This window comes from Molossus molossus, unplaced genomic scaffold (genome assembly GCF_014108415.1).
Source record: "Molossus molossus isolate mMolMol1 unplaced genomic scaffold, mMolMol1.p scaffold_m16_p_2, whole genome shotgun sequence".
Lineage (NCBI taxonomy): Eukaryota > Metazoa > Chordata > Mammalia > Chiroptera > Molossidae > Molossus > Molossus molossus.
This window is the reverse complement of record NW_023425355.1, coordinates 113,712,113-113,733,711: the sequence shown is the minus strand read 5'-3', so window position 1 is coordinate 113,733,711 and position 21,599 is coordinate 113,712,113. Positions and strand designations below refer to the sequence as shown.

General features: G+C 37.0%; 1 protein-coding gene and 1 pseudogene across 7 annotated transcripts in view; both read right to left on the bottom strand.

Annotated features, from left to right (window-relative positions):
* Positions 1–21,599, bottom strand: part of CASK (calcium/calmodulin dependent serine protein kinase) — a 440,186-nt gene that overhangs the window by 43,179 nt on the left and 375,408 nt on the right. For all 7 annotated transcript variants that reach the window (XM_036270439.1, XM_036270436.1, XM_036270433.1 and 4 more), the window contains exons 14-16: positions 15,713–15,901; positions 7,433–7,511; positions 207–292 (exon numbers count right to left, since the gene is read on the bottom strand). In XM_036270439.1, the coding sequence (XP_036126332.1) occupies positions 207–292; positions 7,433–7,511; positions 15,713–15,901 (354 nt within the window). The remainder of the gene's footprint in view (positions 1–206; positions 293–7,432; positions 7,512–15,712; positions 15,902–21,599) is intronic.
* On the bottom strand, positions 3,225–3,326 carry LOC118636834 (annotated as a pseudogene).

The window sequence follows — 21,599 nt, the reverse complement described above, 5'->3', positions numbered from 1 at the left end:
TGGGCAAAACTTTTCCAAACTCTGTGGCATGTAAACATTTTCCTAGTTGTCAGTTTTTATGAATGTTGTGTAAGTTCAAGTCCACACACATGGTGGTATCAGTGATACTCTGATTGCAAAAGAATACCTTTTATTTGCGCCTTAAAAAGAAAGTTAACAAACTGAAAGTCGACCTTAGACAAAGAAAAAGAAACTTATGTACTCACAAGCATTTTTTGCAGCTGTTCCACTGTTTGGTTAGCCACACTGATGCCATTGATTTCTCGAATTTCATCACCGACATGAAGTGTACCTAAGAAATTACAAAAAATTATAAACATAAAAATGATATATACTTTTATAATAATAAAATCCAAAGGCAGCAATGTAAGCAATTAAAAAATTAAGCTAAATATGGAAGGCCAACAGTTCAGAAACAGGTACAAGTTTGACTCATGCAGTAAACTCTAAACACAGATACATCTACTATGGAAGACACAGTTTTAAAAGATGGTTGTAGAAGTCTGTTAAGTTTTCTGAGAGAAGCAGTGTGTATAGTGATTTAAAAGTACAGCTTCTAGATCCAGCCTGCCTGGGTTCAAATCCCAGCTTCATCACTTACTAGCTTTAAGATCTTGGGTAAGTTACTGAAATTCTCCATGTCTCCATTTTCACATTTATAAAGATGAAAATAGTACCTATCTCATAGGACTGTTGTGAGGATTAAAATGAGTTTAATAAATATAGTGGGTTCAGAATGGTTCTTGGAACATAGTAAGTACCATTTAAGTGTTTCCTGTTATTATTGTTATCAATATTATCTACCAAATATAATACAAAGGCTCTTGATTTTCAAAGAATTGTGATATAATAATACATATGTAACACTAAATTTAATTTTTCTTTATTGATTTTAGAGAGAGGAAGGAAGAGGGAGAGAGAGATAGAAACATTGATGAGAGAGAACATCGCCTGGCCGCCTCCTGCATGCCCCCCACTGGGGAACGGGCCCACAACCTGGGCATGTGCCCTGACCGGGAATTGAACCCGCGACCTCTTTGTGCATGGGTTGATGCTCAACCACTGAGCCACAGCAGCCGGCCGGGCATGTAACATTAAATTTAGATATACTACAATCTTTTTATAATAACTTGGTATTTCAGCATCCTGTAATACTTTAACTTGAAAAACTGACCAAGAACCAATGCATAAATAGAATGTTATAAAATTCTGCCTCTTTATTTATAAGTTATGCACATTTGTTTACATACTGACCTGATGTTATGAAAAGCTCACAGTATCTTTTAGAGGCACATTCTAAAATACATATAAATAAAATCAGATGCCTGGGATTTGCTTCAAAATAATCCAGGGGATTGGGTAGTTGGGCAAGTACAGATGAAACCAGTGTGGCCATTAATAAACAATAATTCTAGCTGGATTATGGGTACATGGGCGATCACTAAACTAACCTCTTCACTGTTTGCTCCTTGAACTCATTGCACCGTTCTCTCTACTCACGTTTGAAAATTAACAGAATAATACCCCCCAAATTTGGGGACTTTGGCTTCCAATATGGCTGGTTGGCCACTCAAAAAACTGCTCAAAGCTATATCCTGCCTAGGACACACCTCCTGAAGTGTTACTGGTCTCATAAAAGGAGTGCAACCCCCTACGAACATATCCTGTTTTCATCCCCACCCTCTTCTTCACACAAAAGAACCCTGTGAGCTTGATCCAAAGTGGTGTTAAACAAAGGGTGACATGAAATAGTGGGAAGGGTGAATGCCACAGTAGCAACGCCTGCTAGCTGGATTCTGAGCCTTGGCCTAACATAGTTAGAGAAGCCGTGCCTGGGATTCTGTAGGAAGCCAAGACCCAGATCACTGGCACTCTATTGCAACTGGTACAACAAGGAACAAGCCTCTGGAGGACAGCATACCCAGTTTAGGCCTACAAGGCTTCCACTGATTAGATAAGCAATGAGCTAAAAAAAATCAAAGATCACCAAACATATAATAAGGCAAACTACTATGTGAGCCATAAGAAATAGGAAAAACAGATTTTGATCCTCAAAGAGGATAGATACTGGAATGGTCAGATGCAGAATATTAAATAGCTATATATTAAATACTAGAAACAAGTAAAGGACCCAGTCGCAAGGATGAGAATGCAACACAAGATTACTAGGTGTGAATAGACAGATCTGAAAATAAGGAACAGATCTGAAAATAAGTATAAGACCAAATGTCTACTACTTCCAGAAAAGAAAAATATAACTGGTGATATAAGCCAATAAATGGATGAGTTGAACAGAAGTTCGGATATGGCTGAAGACAGTTTCAGTGAACTGGAAGATATAAATAAATAATCTAGACTGCAGGTCAGAGAAACAACAAAACAAGGAAAACAGGAAACAAGAAATAAAAAAATAAGAAAAAGATATTAAGAGAAACGGAGAGAATGTTTAACATACATCTACCTGGAGTTTAGAAAGAGAACAGAGAGAATGAAGAAAAGGTGATATTTGAAGAAATAATGGTTGCAAATTTTCTTGAACTGATGAAAACATGATTACACAGATCCAGGAAGAATAATGTGTCCCAAACAGGATAAATAGAAATAAATCCATGCTGGGAGGTAGTGCAACTACAGAACATCAAAGACAAGGCTCTTAAAACATCCAGAGAGAAAGGAGATATCACCTAAAAAACAAGGACAATTGTAGTGACATCAGATTTCTCAATATCAAAGAATGGATGTCAAAAGATAACAGAATGGCCCTGGCCAGTTTGGCTCAGCAGTTAGAGTGCTGGCCCACGGATCAATGAGTCAGGGGTTCGATTCTGGTCAAGGGCATGTACCTCAGTTGCGATTCATCCCCAGCCCTGGCTGGGGTTGTGCGGGAAGCAGCCACTTGTTGTGTCCCTTTCATGTGGATGTTTCTCTCTCTCCCTCTGACTCTATCTGAACAAAAGTGGAAAAATGTCCTCGGGTGAGGATAAAAAAAAAAAAAAGATAATAGGATGGTTACTATCAACCTAAATTTGTGCTCTCCGAAAAAGTAATCTCCCATACTGAGGCTGAAGTAAGATATTTACAGATAAACATCACCTAAGAGTGTTTATCAACAAGAGATTAGCACTAAAGGAACTTCTGAGGATGTATTTTAGAAAGAAGGAAAATGCTCCTCAAAGGATGGTCTGAGATACCAGAAGGAATGGTTAACAAATAGTTACAAACATTTATGTAAATCCAAACAAAAATGGTGATATATATTTTAACTTTGCTTCCTCTTTCTGTATAGTCAGTGTAAGAACACACCCTATGGTAAGCACCGGGAGGCCAAAAATGGTGATAAATGTAATAAACATAAATAGAAAGGCAAGATGACAGAAATAATCATAATAAATATTAATGGACTTGCCCATTGAAAGATAGTGATCATCAGAATGCATTAAAAAATGAAAAAACCTAGCTTAGAAAATGTTTGGAAGAGGTATACAAGTATAGAATGGTTCAAAATAAAAGGATGAAAGAAGATATGCTATCAAAAACTAAAATAAAGCTGGAATAACTATATTAATATTAGATAAAATAAATTTTAAGTAGAAAGTATTATTAAGGATAATGCTTACCAGGCACTTCTATTCACCTAATAAATATATAAATCCAAAATGGAGACATCTATAGGTAGAAATAAAAAAAACCCTGGACTATGACAATGAGACATTTTAACAATTATTGAGAGGTCAAACAGACAAAAAATTAGTTAAGATATAGAAGATTTGAACAAAAAAATTAACCCAAGCCAATCATCATATAGAGAACTCTGTATGCAATAAAAAAAATAAGCCTTCTTCTTAAGTACACATGGACCATTTACAAAAATGATTAAAGTGCTACCAGTTTTTAAAAAAAATCCTCGCCTGAAGATATTTTCCCATTTATCTTCAGATAGAGTGGGAGGGAGAGAGAGAGGGACATCAATGTGAGAGAGAAACACTGACTGGTTGCCTCCTGCACGGCCCTGGGCTGGGACCTCACTGCAACTGGAATTGAAACCATGACTCTTTGGTCTGCAGGCTGACACTTTAACTGCTGAGCCAAACTGGCCAGGGCAAAGTGCTACCAATTTTTATCTATTAATCCCTTCACTTTTTTCACCTAGCCCCCAACTCACTTCCCTCTGGCAACCATCAGTCTGATCTTATCATTAAATGTTTATATTGTTATTTATCAAACTCCAAGTTTCTAATTTCTAAGTAGTAGAAACAAACCTCAGTGAAATGGTCTTATATAGACCACATCCTCTGACTACAATGTAATTATGTTAGAAGTAAATTATAAAAAGATATATAGAAAATCCTCTTAAATGTATGTAAGAAATACTTCTAAATAACTTGTGGGTCAACAAAAAATATCACAATAGAAATGTAAAAATACTTAAAACTGAATTACAATAAAAATGCTTAATATCAAAACTGGTGGGGTACAGATAAGAAAGTACTTAGAGGTAGAGTTTAGTATTAAATACATATATTAGAAATGAAGAAAGACTGGAATAAATGAACTAAGTATTAGATAACACCAATAGAAAGAAGATATTAAAAATTAGACTATAAAACAATAAAATAGAAAATAAATATACAATTAAAAGAACCCAAATTGGATTTTGGACAAACCTCTGGCAAAGCCAATCAGGAGAAAAAGGACAAGGCACAAATAAAATATTAGGAATGAATGAGGGGACAATTACAGAGATAGCAGAGAATAAAAGGATAAGAGAATACTATAGGAAAGCTTACTGCAATCATTTTTTAAAATTTAAGATTTTTTAAGAAAAATATAATTTACCAAAACTCACTCAAGATATAGAAAGCCTGAATAGCCTTATGAATGTTAAAGAAATTGAAGCAGTTTTTTTTTTTTTTTCTTTTTATCCTCACCTGAGGATATTTTTCCATTTTTTGTTCAGGTAGAGTGGGAGGGAGAGAGAGGAACAGAGAGAGAGAGAGAGAAACATCAATGTGAAAGGGACACATCGAGTGGCTGCCACCCGCACAACCGACCAGGGCCGGGGACAAACTGCAACCGAAGTACATGCCCTTAGCGGGAACCGAACCCGGGTCTCTCAGGACCGCAGGCCGATGCTCTAACCGCTGAACCAAACCGGCCAGGGCGAAATTGAAGCAGTTGTAAAAAAGAAATCTTTTCTAAAAAAACCCAAATGAAAACAAAACACTAGGCCTGATAGATTTATAGGCACATTCTACTAAACTTTGAAGGTATATATCATTCTAATATTATACAATGTCTTTTGGAGAACTCATGAAGAAAAAAAGGCTCTCAAAGTCATTCTATGATGCCAATGTAACTTTGACACCAAAACCAGACAGAGAAACACAAGGAAGGAAAATTAACTACAGGCCAGTCTCAATCATAATTGTACATATAAAATCCTGAACAACACATTAGCACACAGAATTGAGCAGTACATATAAAAGTTAATACACAATGACTAAGCTGGGTTTATCTGAGAAATGCAAGGGGGCATTTATCATAAGGAAATCTTTAAAAGTCATTTACTACATTAGTAGATAAAAGGAAAATAACCAAATGATCATCTCAACAGATGCAGAAATGGCACTTGATAAAATTCAAAACCCGATCATAATTAAAACGCTCAGCAACTAAGACTATAGAAGAACCTCTTCAGCTCTAATAAAAGGTGTCTTCTAAAAACTCTACAGTAAACGTTGGTCTTCGTGGGGAAACATTGGAAAGATACATTTTAAAAACAAGAATGGGACAAGGATGTCCACTACACTACTTCTATTACAGACGGCAGGTCGTAGCCAGTGCATTCATATAAGAAAAAGAGATGAAAGAAATAATGATATTGTGACTTTACTGAATTTACAGCAAATTATTAATAAACAAAAAATTCATACCGGAATCTAAAACCAAATGTCCTCCTGTGTGAGTGCTGTCCACTCCCTAAGCCTGTAAAGATTCCCCTGAAGGCAGCAGTAATGCCAGACACTACCTGTGTACACAGTGGTCATCTCTAAAGAGGACAAGAAGGCACTAAAATGCTTACAGTGTTGCTTCTTGTTCTCTTGGGTTACGGAAAGAAGGTGTTAAGTACAAAAATAACCCGATATCAAAGAAAGGAAGTCTAATTCTTGGACAGGAGAATGATTTTTGGATTAGACTCTAAGTATTAGTACATATAACACAGCCCTTTCAAAGAGGAGCGTAAATCTACATGTCCAAATCCTGCCCAGGCGAAGGTTAATGAAAAATCCACTTTCTTAAAAAATCATTCTTTGTTCTACTTCCGTTCTTAGTGAATTCCTTCCTCAGAATGACTGTACTTTACTATAGCAGGTATTAAGAACCTAATCATAGATTTATCTTTTATTTTACTACTGAATTTAAAAACATTTTATTTTTCAATTACAGTTTACATTCAATATTATCTTGTATTAGTTTCAGGTGTACAGCGTAGTGGTTAGACAATCATATACTTTACAAAGTAGTCCCTCTGATATTTCAAGTACCCACCTGGCACCGAACATAGTTATTACAATATTACTGACTATATTCCCTGTGCTGTATTTTACATCCCATGACTATTTCGTGACTACAAAAGTGAGGGGTCACCTTTTTCACCCAGTCCCCCAACTCCCCTCCCTTCTGGCAACCATCAGTCCAATCCCACCATTAAATTTTCATGTGATTTATCAAACCCTAATTTCCCAATTTATAAATAGTATAGCTCATTCTTGAATGGATGAGAGGACAATTCTTGAACTGTCATTTAACTTTAAAAATATATATCTTATACTCCAGAATAGATGCCTTCCCTATATCCTGTGGCCCAATAGGGTAACTTTGCTTTATCTTTCATTCTCTCTAATAAGTCAGGATCTAAACGGTGATTCACAGATGCTCCAGCAACAGAACTGTAATACACCCTTCCTCCATTATCTACGGGCTCGAGCATGTGCAGATGAGTAAGAACAAATGGAGGCTAATATTTAGGATAACTTAAATGGATCATTTATTTGTACCATATATTTAACAGATTGTTGTTTTTTTTAATTCCTTATCCAAGGATATTTTTCCATTTATCATCAGATAGAGTGGGAGGGAGGGAGAGAGAGAGAGAGAGAGAGACAGAGAGAAACATCGACGTGACAGAGACACATTGACTGGTTGCCCTCCGCATTACCCGACCAGGGCTGGGGACAAACTGCAACCGAGGTACATGCCCTTGACTGGAATCGAACCTGAGACTCATTGGTCTGCTTGTCAACTCTCTAACCACTGAGCCAAACCGGCCAGGCCTTAATAGATCTTTTATATGGATCATAAAAACACTTTCTCCACTAGGCTACAGGAAAAAAGTTAAGAAAGGAAAAAAAAAATCATGTATGATACTTACCTTGCCTGTGAATCATGCCCCCATGCATAATTCTTGCAACGATACAGTGATTTAGCTCATTCATTTTTAAAGTGATTCCCTGTAAAAAGTTAAGTAAAAATAGAATTACTACGAGATGGCACTTGTTTTTATATTTGTGATTTTGCTGTAGATAATTTTAATTACAAAAGTTAGGAAAACATCAAAGAAAATATGAAAAATGGAAGAGAAAACCATTCATTACTTTACCATGCCATGACAAAGTTATTTTTGGTATTTTGATTGCTATAACAATCGTACACATACATTTTTGTTGTTGTTAAATCCTCACCTGAGGATATTTTCCCACTGATTTTCAGATAGAGCGAAAGGGAGGGGAGAGGAGAGAGAGAAAGAAACATTGATGTTAGAAACACATCAACTGGTTGCCTCCTGCACGACCCCAACCAGGGCCAGGGTTTGAACCTGCAACCCAGGTATGTGTTCTTTACTGGGAATGGAACCAAAGAGCCTTAAGTCTGCAGGCCGATGCTCTAACTGCTGAGCCAAACTGGCTAGGGCTACATACATTATATATAACGCTTTTAATATTCTAATTATATTTTCCATGTTACTTTATTTTTCATGTTGTTAATCATTCTTTAAAAAGTTTTGATTGATGTATAATTGACATACGCTTATTTAAAGTGTACAATTTGATAAGTTTGATGATATATGTCTATATGTGTAAAAACATCACCACAATCAGGAGAGTGAGTATATCCATCATTCCCAAAAGTTTCCTCATGCCTGCTGGTAATCTACTCCCATCCCTCCATCCCCTGCCCCTCAACCCCAAGCAACTACTGATATGCTTTTACTGGCTATAGATTAGTTCATACTTTTAAAAGATTAAATGGATAAAATTCTCATTTTATTTTTAGAATTTTATTTATTTTGAATTGAATTGATTGGGGTTGACACTGGTTCACAAAATCATACAGGTTTCAAGTGTACAACTCAACAAAACATCATCTGCACACTGTACCCACCATGTGTCCATTGCCCAAAGTACAGTTTGGTTGCTCCCCCAACCCCATTTACAATGTGAGATTCAACCACTGTTGCATGTATCAATAGTTCATTGTTTTTTCTGAGTATTCTATTGTATGAGGATATACCATTTTGTTTATCCATTCACCCATTGAATTGTTTGTAGCTTTTGGCTATTATAAATAAAGCTGTATTCCTGGGTTAGTCTCCACTTGGTTATGATGTATTCTTTTTCATTTAAGATGTGGGTTTGTTCATTAGATTCCACATATTCGTGAAATCATATGGTACTTATCTTTCTCTTACTGGCTTATTTCACTTAGCATAATGCTCTCCAGGTCCATCCATACTGTTGCAAAGGGTAAGATTTCCTTTGCACAGATGATGTGTTGTGGAATTCTGTACCTGGAACTTGTAAAATTTTGTTAACCAGTGTCACCCTAATAAATTCAATAAATAGGAAAAAAAGATATGGATTTGTTTAGAATTTTTGCAACTATATTAAAGAGTGTTAGTGGTCTGTAGTTTTCTTGTAATGTCTGTATCTGGTTTGGGTAATCAGTGTAATTAATGTTAGCCTAATAATAATAATAATAAATAAGTTGGGAAGAATTCCTTCCTCTTCAATGTTTTTGGAAGAGTTCGTGTAGAATTGGTATTATTTCTTCATTATGTTTGGTAGAATTCACCAGTGAAACAATTTTGCCTAGAGTTTTCTTTGAGGCATGGTTTTTAACTACAAATTCAATTTTTAAATAGTACAGAGTGATTCACTTTATTCCTTAAATGAGCTTTGATAGTTTCTGTCTTCCAAGGAATTTATCCATTTCATCTAAGTTGTTGAATTTATCGGCATGAAATTATCATATTCCCTTATCATCTGTTTTATACCTGTAGAATTTGTAGTAATGTTGCTTCTCTAATGCATAATATTGGTGTCTTTTCCCCCCTGATCAGTCTGATCTCCTCAAAGAAAAAGTTTGTTTCATTGATTTTTCTCAATTGTTATGTTTTCTATTTCACTGATTTCTACTTTGATCTTTATTCCTTATTTTCTTTTACTTACTTTGAGTTTAATTTTTCTTTTGTAGTTGAGGTCATCGATTTAAGACATTTCTTTTTTCTAACATAGATGTTTACTGCTACATATTTCTCCCTAAGTGCTACTTTAGCAGCATACCACCAATCGTGGTATGTTGTGGTTTCATTTTTAATTCACTTCAAAATACCTTTTAATTTCCCTTTTGATTTCTTCTTTGATTGATGGGTTATTTAGAATTGTGTTATTTAGTTTTCAAGTGCTTGGGGATTTTTCCAGAGACCTTTTTGTTCTTCATTTCTAATTCAATCCCAATGTGGTTTGAGAATATACTTAGATATTAATATAGCCATTCAAGCTTCCTTTTGATAAATATCGTCATGGTATATTTTTCCCATCCTTTTACTTTGAAACTATTTGTCTTTATGTATAAAGCATTTCTTAGAGGCAATATTTAACTGGGTCTTGCTGCTGCCCCCCCCATCTGATAATTACTGCTTGTTAATTGGGGGAACTTAGACTATTTACATTTAATATGATTACTGATACAGTTACGTATAAATATATTTACTTGCTATTTGATTTCTATTTGTTCCATCTGTTCTGTGCTCCTTTTTTCTGCTTTCTTTTGGATTAATTTATTTTTATTCTATTTTCTCTCCTGTGTTGTCTTATTAGCTATAATTTTATTTTGTTGTATTAGTGATTGCTTCAGGGTTTATAGCATACATTTTTAACTTATCACAGTCTACCTTCGAGTGACATTACTCCATGTCACAAAGGGTATAAGAACCTTATAACAGTATACTGCCACTTCCTTCCTTTTGACCTTTATGCTACTGTTGTTATACATTTCACGTTTACATATGTTATAAACCCCAAACATATTGCTATTATTATTTTTTCTTTATTGATTTGAGAGAGAGAGGAAAGAAGAGGGAGAGAGAGATAGAAACATCAATGAGAGAGAACATTGATTGGCCGCCTCCTGCATGCCTCCCAATGGGGTTTTGGCCCACAACCTGGGCATGTGCCCTGACCAGGAATTGAACCGGCATGAGTCGATGCTCAACCACTGAGCCACACCGGCCGGGCTCAATCACAGTTTATATTCAATATTATTTTGTATTAGTCTCAGGTGTACAACATAGTGGTTAGATAATCAGATACTTTACAAAGTGTACCCTCCTGATATTTCTAGTACCCACCTGGCACCATACACTATTACATTATTATTGACTAGTAAAATTCTTTTTCTTTCTGTTTTGTTTTGGAAAATTTTTATTGCTATGTCTTTGAATTCACTAATTTCTTCTTTCAAACTATCTAATCTGTCATTAATCCCATAGGAGATTTTTTGCTAATTCGAATATCTTCGTCAGTTCTATGTTGGTTTTGATTGATTATTCTCCACATTATAGGTCACATTTCCCTGCCTCTTAACATGCTTCGTAACCTTTGATTAGATATCAGGTGTTGTAAATTTTATCTTGTTGCATGCTTGGTGTTATTTTATTTTTATGAATATCAAGTTTTTTCTGGGATGTAGTTCAGTTACTTAGAAACAGTTTGATCCGCCCTGGCCGGTTTGGTTCAGCGGTTAGAGCGTCGGCCTGCGGTCCGGAGAGACCTGGGTTCAGTTCCCGCTAAGGGCACGTACTTCGGTTGCAATTTGTCCCCGGCCCTGGTTGGTCGTGCGGGTGGCAGCCACTCGATGTGTCCCTTTCACGTCGATGTTTCTGTCTCTCTCTCCCTTCCTCTCTCTCCCTCCCACTCTATCTGTACAAAAAATGGAAAAATATCCTCGGGTGAGGATAAAAAAAAAGAAAAAAAAAAAAAGAAACAGTTTGATCCTTTGGGCCTTACTTTCATGATTTGTTAGGCAGGTCTGGAGTAATTCTCCATATAGGGCTAATTATTCCTCATTACTGAGGCAAGACCTTCCTGAGCACTCTATACAATGTTCTTCAAATTGGTTTTTCCGGTCTGGTGGGTGGGAACAGGCGGTCAGTATTGGTCACTGTTCTCTCCAATTCTTTTGGATGGTCTTTCCTTAGCTCTGGGTAGTTTCCTCCAATAAATGTGCTGATCAGTATTCAGAATAATACTTGAGGAGGATTCTCTACAGATCTCTGGGTTCTCTCTCTGTGTAGCTCTCTCTTCTTCAGTACTTTCCTATGAGCTTTAGGCGCCTTGGTTTCCCCGGACTTTCAGTTCTGTCTCCACAATTCAGGGCGTCTGCTTGCTTTGCCTCAGTTACCACTCTCTGTGCTGTGGCCTGGAAACTGCCTCAAGTCAGCAAGACTGGACAGTCATAGGGCTCATCTTGTTTACTTCCCGTCTCTTAGGGATCGCTGTCCTTTATTGCCTGATGTCCAATGTCTTGAAAAGTGTTTTTTCGTGTAATTTTGTCTGTTTAAAAATTTATTTTGGTTGTTTCAGGTGAGAGGGTAAATCTGGTCTCTGCTATTCCATTTTGGCCCAGAAGTATAAATTCCACATTTCTAATGCCAGAATACTATTCTGTGGAATAGATTACTTTTGTTTTTTATAATTATTCATCATTATAAGACAAGCTTTCATAGACATATTTTTTTATACTAGACCTGGTTGATTCTAAGACTCACACAGGGGCTTTTTAAATAATACTCATTTTAAAGCTCATTCTTTGGTCTTAGAGTCAGGAAATCTGGAATGGAGCCCAGAAATCTACATTTTAACAAGCACCCTTGGTGGAAACTGATCTTGCATTTGAGATGATTAAGGGCAGGGGAACTGTCTTCTTCACTGGGGAACAGCACTCTGTTAGAAAGCTTCATGAAACTATTTGAGATTTTTATAATCTAGACTGTCTTAATTTGTACAATTCTACAAAATAGAACTTTGCACGATTCCTATTTTGTAGTTTTAGAAGTGGCCCGCAAGGCGCGTTTCATTTCCCACTTACACATTAATCAGCATGTACGGTTACCAAGAGAGGTGATCCTGGGAAAATGTTGTAAATGAATGTGTAAGGCAAATCTAATTTCATAAGGGAAATGATAATATGATGGGGGTTCCATCCTTGAAATTAATAAATCAATGTATTCATTCAGCCAACATTACTGTGAACCTTAATGTGGCAGATATGCTACTAGGCACAGTAGTGAATGAGACAGACAGGTCTCTCATGGCTAGGGTAAGTTTACCTCAAAGCAACTAGAGTTAACATTCATTATTTTGTCTCCCCTAAACATTTCTCTGAAGAAAGAAACTGACTCATGTTCTCGCTGTTCCCAAGTCCCCAAATTCCAGGGAAAAACGGGCCCAGCTTGGGTTGGGTGTCTACTCCTGAACCCACCCCAGCTTGGGGTGAATTCCTGGCCTTTCCTTGTTTCTATAAGCTTTCCCCCTATTGTCTAAGCTAGATCAAGTTTGGTCTTTATCACTTGCAACTAAGGGAGTCCCAGTCAATAGAGAAGTAATTACAAGTGTGATATTACAAATGAGAAAACAGCCTGGCTGGTGTGGCTCAGTGGTTGAGCGTCAACCCATGCACCAAGAGGTTGTCGGTTTGATTCCTGGTCAGGGCACATGCCCAGATTGTGGGCCAAATACCCATAGGGGGCATGCAGGAGACAGCCCATCGATGTGCTCTCTCATCAACGTTTCTCTCTCTCTCCCCCCCGTCCCTTCCCCTCTCTAAAATAAATAAAGAAAAAAAGGTAAAAAAACAAAAACAAATGAGAAAACAAGGGTGTAATGAGCGTATATCATCCTTGAGGGGTGGCCCTAGCAAAGTGGGACACTGTAGAAGTTCTAAAAAGCAAAGAGAGGTCATCATATAGGTATATCTTGTATAGTAATATAATTTTTTAAATAAGACAACTAAGCAAGCAAATGAAACTGTATCAAGTGTAATAGAGAACTATACTCTACTATTAAAAATACATATTTCCCACAAAATAATTCCCATTTTTATGGCAACCAGTCAACAAGAGAAGAAATGCACATACTTTCACTATGATCATAGGAGACAGAAGAGAGAATGGTTTCTGTAAGGAGATTTTTAGGGGAGATTCAAGGCCATTTTATACTTTCAAAAAAAAAAGTAAATTGGGGATACAGTTTTATATTTTTATTCAGTCTATGTTTCTATGTAGTCAGCCTTCATATAAAAGACCAAACAACTGTTACTGGGCTGCTTTAGAACATGAAGATCACAAAACACTCAGGATCACCTTCTTGTGGTCAATTTCACCTTCCTGTCTGCTCTGTTTGGTTCATCACCCCTTCTTCCTGCCTTTCTGACACAGCCTTCTTCCTCTATAGCTGTCATAACTGTTCTTGTTAAACAAACTATGCTAAACTGTACATCTGCTTATTTAATGTAGGCAGCCCTATAGGCAGTGACCGCTGGAAAGGGTCCATGTTTTATCTGCCACTACGTCAGTGGCATCTAATATAGTTATCTGCACATAGTAGGCACATTTGCTAAATGAGTGAATGAATATATACAATGAATGAATGGAATGCTAGACTTTCGGAGCTGTGTAGGATCTTGGGGATCAGTTAGTCAAGTATGCTTTCGGCAATACTTGCCAAGCAAAGTAGGAGCAAACTGAAGCCCATTGACATGAAATGATTTGTCCAAGGTCCCTTAAAGCTGCTATTGTCCATTCTCTTAAGCCAAAGAGTCACTTGGAGAGCACCAGAAGGGGTGAGGTAATTCACATGTTCCCTGCTTGCTGCAAGTGCTGGGATAATAGGGTACAACTGGCCAAGAACAGTAAATAAGAATACAACCTGAAATGTCTACAGTTGCGGGCTTTCTGGAAACTGTAGTCATAGAATCATTGCTCTGTAACTCTTTAATTTGGAGAGCAACTGGGCAATTTTCTTAAGTAAGTAATATGTTTTTCTCTATATATCCCAACATCCCTTTTCTATGCTCTGAAGAAAAGACATGAATGCATTAAATTTGATCCCCCCCCCCTGCAGATAAGATTCCTCCCCCAAACTTGGAACTTTCTCAATATTCTGTCTCAGTAAGTTAACATCACTCTCCATCCAGTTGTGAAAACCTCAAGTTCAGGGTCATCCTCGACACCTGCTTCTCCCTCATCTTCACTGTCAATCAATTATTGAGGTATACTGATTTTACTCTTTTGTTAAATCTCTTTACTTCTTTCCATTTGATATCCATTCCTCTAGTTCAAAGTTCCACCATCTCTCCCCTGTATTACTATAATAGCCTCTTAACAGGTCTTCTCATACACTCTTGTCTTCTTCTAATCCATTCTCCAGAGTGATTATTTCTCAAATGAAAATCTGCTCTTACCTCCCTGCTTAAAAAGCTTCTTGATTTTTTTTAAAAAAAGAAAGAACGGAACCCTTAACATGTCTTTCAGTATATGTGTGCTCCCATTCCTGTCACTCACCTTGTTTTCTACTGTCTAGTTGTGGCTTCTTCTTTCCATTTTGAAACTGTGCCAAACCTTTTTACTTCAGGTTTCTACACATGCTACTTGGTTTGCCTGGATGGTCTACTCTGCCAAACTCACCCTGGGCTCAGTTTTTGTTCAGTTAACACCCAGGAGCCTTTCTTTGATCTTCCCAATTTATGTTAATTTTATGAGAATGAGGAAGGGGTCAGCATCAGTTCTATTTCAATGCTATTCCTAAGCCTTGAGAAAATTAATTCATATTAAATAGGTAGATGTGAATTCCTTCCATGGGTGGAATTCCTCAGAAGTGAATAACTGCATTGGTCCATTTTATCTTAGCAACGTTACTCAATTCTTTGAATGCCTTCCAAATTAGTCTTCTTCTAATTTTGTTTAAGGTCAAACATCGGGAAACCACGAGACTTATAAAAGGATGTTTTTAACAATGTCATTAGATATTCACTTTTCGACACCAATGCCAATATTTCAAATTGTCCCTTTTTCGCTGCCCAGAGGTTTTTACACCCTGGAGTGATGTACCAGCTATGTCCTGTTTTGGTGAGGTTAAAGAGCGATTGTGAAAGAAGAGGTGGAAAGGAGAACCAACCTGCCTTAGCCATAACGTCAGCACAACAGTTCGGGATGGCAGTGGGCCCGGGGTAAAATGAGGATCCGGAAACTGACTTCTTTAAAACTACCCATGCCTTCCTTCTCTCCTCCCCTCCTAACAGTATAGGTGGAAGTTAGGTGCTCGAACTCACGCTGGCATTTTATGAGTATAGAAAACTTTCTTTTCCTACTTACCATAGGTTCATCTGTGTTCTTTTGGAACTGAACCAGCCGAACTCTGGTCACATTCTCCATATCCATGTCTCCGTTGGCGCTCTCTGGAGAATCACCATTTAAATAGGGAGAGGTGGGCGGAGGCGTGACCCTCAATGCTTCATCACTGTAAACTTCATGTGCCACTACATCGTGAGTCTGAAGTAAGGCCTAGTATTTTATGAAGAAAGCAAAATATTACTAATAGTACTATTCCAGCAGAAATCTATTCTATAAACGTACATAAAATTATTCTTTGCCTCTCAAAGGTATAGCTCATCTACAGAGAACTCAAAGCACAGTACACCTAGATACAACTATACCCTGATTTTTTTTTTTGAATCCTCACCGAGGATATTTTTCCATTGATTTTCAGATAGAGTGGGAGAGAGGGAGGGAGAGAGAAAGAGAGAGAGAGAGAGAGAGAGAGAGAGAGAGAGAGAGAGAGAGAGAGAGAGAAACAACAATGTGAGAGAGACACATCAATTGGTTGCCTCCTGCATGATCCCAACCAGGGCTGGGGATCAAACCACATCTGAGGTACATGCCCTTGACTGGAATTGAACCCACAACATTTTGGTCCATGGGCTGACGCTCTAACCACTAAGCCAAACTGGCCAGGGCTATCCTTATTTCTTTATGACAAATAATCATGATAGATTGAATGAATGAATGAATAAATCAATGAATAAATCAATGCATGCATGTGTTTGTTGATTACCTGGGTTAGAGGTATTGTCTGATGTTACAAGAAAGTAGCAACTAACTTGTTCAAATAAAGGCTGACATAATGCAATTTAAAATAATTTAGCAGAAAGAATCATCTGTAAACAGAGGTGGCAAATTTGCGCTAGGGCTTAAAATAAAAACAAATTTAAAAAGAAATCTCTTTCATTGATGGTATTAACAATAACTCTGTTATATAATGCAAAGGATGAAGATAATTTACAACATATGATTTAGTAAAAGAAAAAAAACCCCACATAAGTATACCTGGAAAAAACCAAACCTGTAATTTCCCAAAATATCACATATGATACAGAGCTCAAATTCTAAACCTACCTAATATTTTTATTCATTTCTATTTTTTGGAGCACTTGAATAAATGAAAAATAAGTTGACAGTTATTATTATGACTTCCTTTTGCAAAGCCTGTTAACAAAGAAAAAGTGATGTCTTTGTATTGGTATCTGCATATGTCATCTTGGTGGAGTTGGATAACAAATATCCCTTATACCCCCCCCCCAAAAGGATATTCTTTTACACATGATGCTTTTGGTACCATCATAAAAAAGTTTTTAATAGCATGAATATTTGAACATTTCTACTTCAAAGAGAATTTTACAGTCGACTATCAGTATGTTTGGAGCTTTACAGAGATATTTTCTTGTGTGCTAACTATAAATTCAGTTCTGTTTTAAATTCTGATCTATGTGGTAATGAAATATCTGGAGATAATAAAATGCAATTAAAATTGCTTTGAAAGTATAACCCTTAGCATCTCAAATTGAGTTATTTAATTAAAAGGCTTATCCAAGTTATGACTTGGCTATTTGAATTTTAAAGGCATATATATGAGGCAAAACTAAAGTAACAATGCAGTACAATTATAAAGAAGATGGTATTGATTTGTCATCAATAGAGCATGTGCTTGGAGCAATATATGCATTTGGGTTTCTAATGGAAATGGCAGATATTTCCAAGATTTTAGAGGGCTTGTCTAAACTGGGGTCTAGGTGGGGGGGGGGAGGCACCAAAGGGCACTAAGTGGTGCACAGCTTGAGAGAAGGGCTCCACAGTGGCCCTGGGGATCTTGGCTTCCTGGACACTCACTGCCTCACTACATCCTGCACTGGGACCCAGAGTCCTAATGTGGGGTATGTGGCTAAATGCCTATTTTTCTGGTTTAATTATGGCCACTTAAGAGACTAAGACTTAGTGCAGAAAGCAAAAATCAATAATAGACAAACTGAAAACTTCATCTGCTAAAATTAGGTTAACTATATCAATTATAGATGTATCTTCCATAATTAGTGAATTTTAAATAACATGCTTTGTATGACTGGAGGATATATAGCCAGGTAAACAGAACCAAGCTTTCATCAGGTTATAATGCCAGTTACATGGGCTTGAGAAAGTGTTTATGCTGCTTTTTGCAAATGATTTCTACTTATCCTTTTAAAAATATAAGCAAACAATTGTATTTTAATGTATTACTTATAAGGAATCACAAAATAATATCCAAATTGAACTTTATTTTTTTACTATTTATTTTTTTCCAATTTTTATGAATTTATTTTTGTTGCAGAGGTTCAGACTGACAAACCTCAGAGTAGGGGGTGGGGGGGGGTGGCTAAGATGAACCAAAGAACTTATATGCATGTATGCATATCCAAATTGAAGTTTAAAAGAAAAATGCTCAAATTATGTCACCAAATGAGGGCATATTTGATTGTAGTAACCACAATTTGCCACTGTAAAAGACTGCTACTACAAAATAAAACTTAACCTGAAGCTCCAATGTATCTGCAAACAGAAAACAAGGGGCCACTTACAGATTGTTTTTTAAAAAGCCATTAAAGAGTATGCCAAATGAAAAAGAGAAAAATCAAAGTTGGAATATTTTTCTTCGAATATGTTATAAGGGATAATTGAGCAATTGTTACTAAGCTGAAATAGCTGTTGTTTTTAACTACGTAAGAAGAATCATGTAATAGGAAAGAAACACTTTCACTTTTTGTACCGTAATAAGGATATGGACAGAAAACTAACAACTTTTGATGAAAATGAAAAAAATATGATTACTTTAAAATGAACAGTAAAAAAGAAAAAATGAACACATGGGACTACATCAAATTAAAAAGCTTCTGCACAGCAAAAGAAACAAGCATCAAAATGGAAAGGGAACCCACTATCTGGGAGAGCATAACTGCCAATAATACATCAAATAAAGGGTTAATTTCCAGAATATATATAGTACTCATACAACTCAACAAAAGGAAGACAAAGAATCCAATTAAAAAATGGACAGAGGACCTAAAGAGACACCTCTCCCAATAGGACATACAAATGGCCAAGAGACATATGAAAAAATGCTCAATGTCACTAATTTCAGAGAGATGCAAATTAAAACAACAACGAGTTATCACCTCACACCTGTCAGAATGGCCGCCATCAACAAATCATCAAACAAGTGCTAGTGAGGGTGTGGAGAAAAGGGGACTCTAGTACACTGCTGGTGGGAATGCAGACTGGTGCAGCCACTGTGGAAAACACTATGGTGTTATCTCAAAAAGTTAAAAATTGAACTGCTATTTAATCCCAGTGATCCCACTTCTAGGAATATACCCTAAGAAACCTGAAACACCAATCAGAAAGAATATATGTACCCCTATGTTCATATCAGCACAATTTACAATTGCTAAGATCTGGAAACAGCTCTTAGTGTCCGTCAATAGATGAGTAGATAAAAAAGCTGTGGTACATATACACAATGAAATACTATGCAGCTGTAAGAAAGAAAAATCTCTTATCCTTTGAGATGACATGGAGGGACCTGGAGAGTATTATCCTAAGCGAAATAAGTCAATCAGAGAAAGACAAATGTCACATGATCTCACTTATTTGTGGAATATAATGAACAACACAAGCTGATGAACAAAATAGACCCAGAGACATAGAAGTAGCGTACAGACTGACAAACCTCAGAAGAGGGGGTTATGGGGGGAGGGAAGAAATAAACCACAGAACATATGTGCATGTATGCATAACCATGGACATAGACAGCAATGCTGGGGATGGGGCGGGATCAGGAGAAGGGTGTCAATGGGGGGAAAAGGAGAAACATCTGTAACAAATAAATTAATAAAAAATTAAAAATAAAAAAAGAACATTCCAAATGAAAAAATAAATGAACAGGAAAATATGAATATCAGGTTCAAAAAGTGGTTCTTCTGGTTCACAATTACAAGTCATTAAATTTACCACTTAATGAAACTTTCACAACCTAAGGTGATTTTAACCATTTTGTTTTTTTCAAAGTATGATGCAAATTTGCTTTTAAAATCTGTTTTAGATCTGATTTCTTATAAAAAATTAAAGCATTACTTTATCCTTACCGTTTCATATTTCACAATTGCAATGAGCAAAGGATCTGTTCTTATTTTTAAAATTTTTATTTATTGATTTTGAGAGAGAGAGAGAGAGAAACATTGATTTGTTGTTCCACTTGTTTATACATTCATTGGTTGCTTCTTTTATGTGCCCTGACCAGGGATCAAACCTGAAACCTTGGAGTATTGGGACGAAGCTCGAACCAACTGAGCTACCCAGCCAGGACCAGGATCAGTTCTTTTAAAAATATCAGTCTTGCCCTGGCCGGTTTGGTTCAGCAGTTAGAGTGTCGGCCTGCGGTCCTGAGAGACCCGGGTTCGGTTCCCGCTAAGGGCACGTACCTCGGTTGCAGTTTGTCCCCGGCCCTGGTCGGTCGTGTGGGTGGCAGCCACTCGATGTGTCCCTTTCACGTCGATGTTTCTCTCTCTCTCTCTCCCCCTCCCACTCTATCTGTACAAAAATTGCAAAAATGTCCTCGGGTGAGGAAAAAAAAAAAAATCAGTCTTTCAAATGAAATAACTAAAAAAGGTATTAGTGCGACAATATTTTTTTTCATGACTTTTAGAGTACAGACTATAAAAAAAATCATTTAAATCTATATTTATTTACTCTTTCTTAAATCTTGTAAATATTTATAAGTATCTGCATTTTTTTCTTTGTTAATCCTCACCTGAGGATACTTTTCCATTGATTTTCTTTTTAGATAGAGTGAGAGGGAGGGAGGGAGGGAGGGGGGGAGGGAGAGAGAGAGAGAGAGAGAGAGAGAGAGAGAGAGAGAGAGAGAGAGAGAGAGAGAGAAACATACATTGATGTGAAAGAAACACGTCGATTGGCTGCCTCCCGCATGACCATGACCGGGGCTGGGGATTGAACCTGCAACCCAGGTACATGCCCTTGACCTGGAATCAAAACCACGACCCTTTTGTCCAAGGGCCAAGCAAACTTTCCACTGACTGCAATAGTGTCCAACTTTCTCCCTGTGTGATTGCTATAATGTTACATTGAAGAAAATTCAGCCTTCACCACACTGATACCACCATGGTTTTCCCAACACTTTGTGGAATATAATGTGATACTTTTCTTTCTCTGATTGGCTTATTTCGCTTAGCATAATACTCTCAAGGTCCCTCCATGTCGTCTCACAGGATAAGAGATCTTTCTTTCTTACAGCTGCCTAGTAATCCATTGTGTATATGTACCACAGCTTTGTTATCCATTCGTCTACTGATGGACACTTGGGCTGTTTCCAGATCTTAGCTATTGTAAATAGTGCTGCTATGAACATGGGGGTACATATATTCTTTATGATTGGTGTTTCAGGCTTCTTAGGGTATATTCCTAGAAGTGGGATCACTGGGTCAAATGGAAGTTCAATTTTTAATTTTTTGAGGTAACACCATAGTGTTTTCCATAGTGGCTGCACCAGTCTGCATTCCCACCAGCAGTGCACTAGAGTCCCCTTTTCTCCACACCCTTGCCAGCACTTTTGTGATGATTTGTTTGAAACTATGATTTTAAAATGTTTCTGAGAAAGTTTCTATGTTTAAAAGTTTATTAACATAGTACATATAGCTCAGAATAGTATTTCCCACATGGGACATTATCCAAACATGCTTATTTGGGAGTGACCAAGGAGCTCAAATTAAGTTTATAGGAAAACAGACTCTCAATACAAGTCAACTGGCTTTTCAGAGCATGGGTGCTGGAGTCAGTAAGATCTGGGTTTTGAACCTCAAGGAGGCCTCAAGAAAGCCTC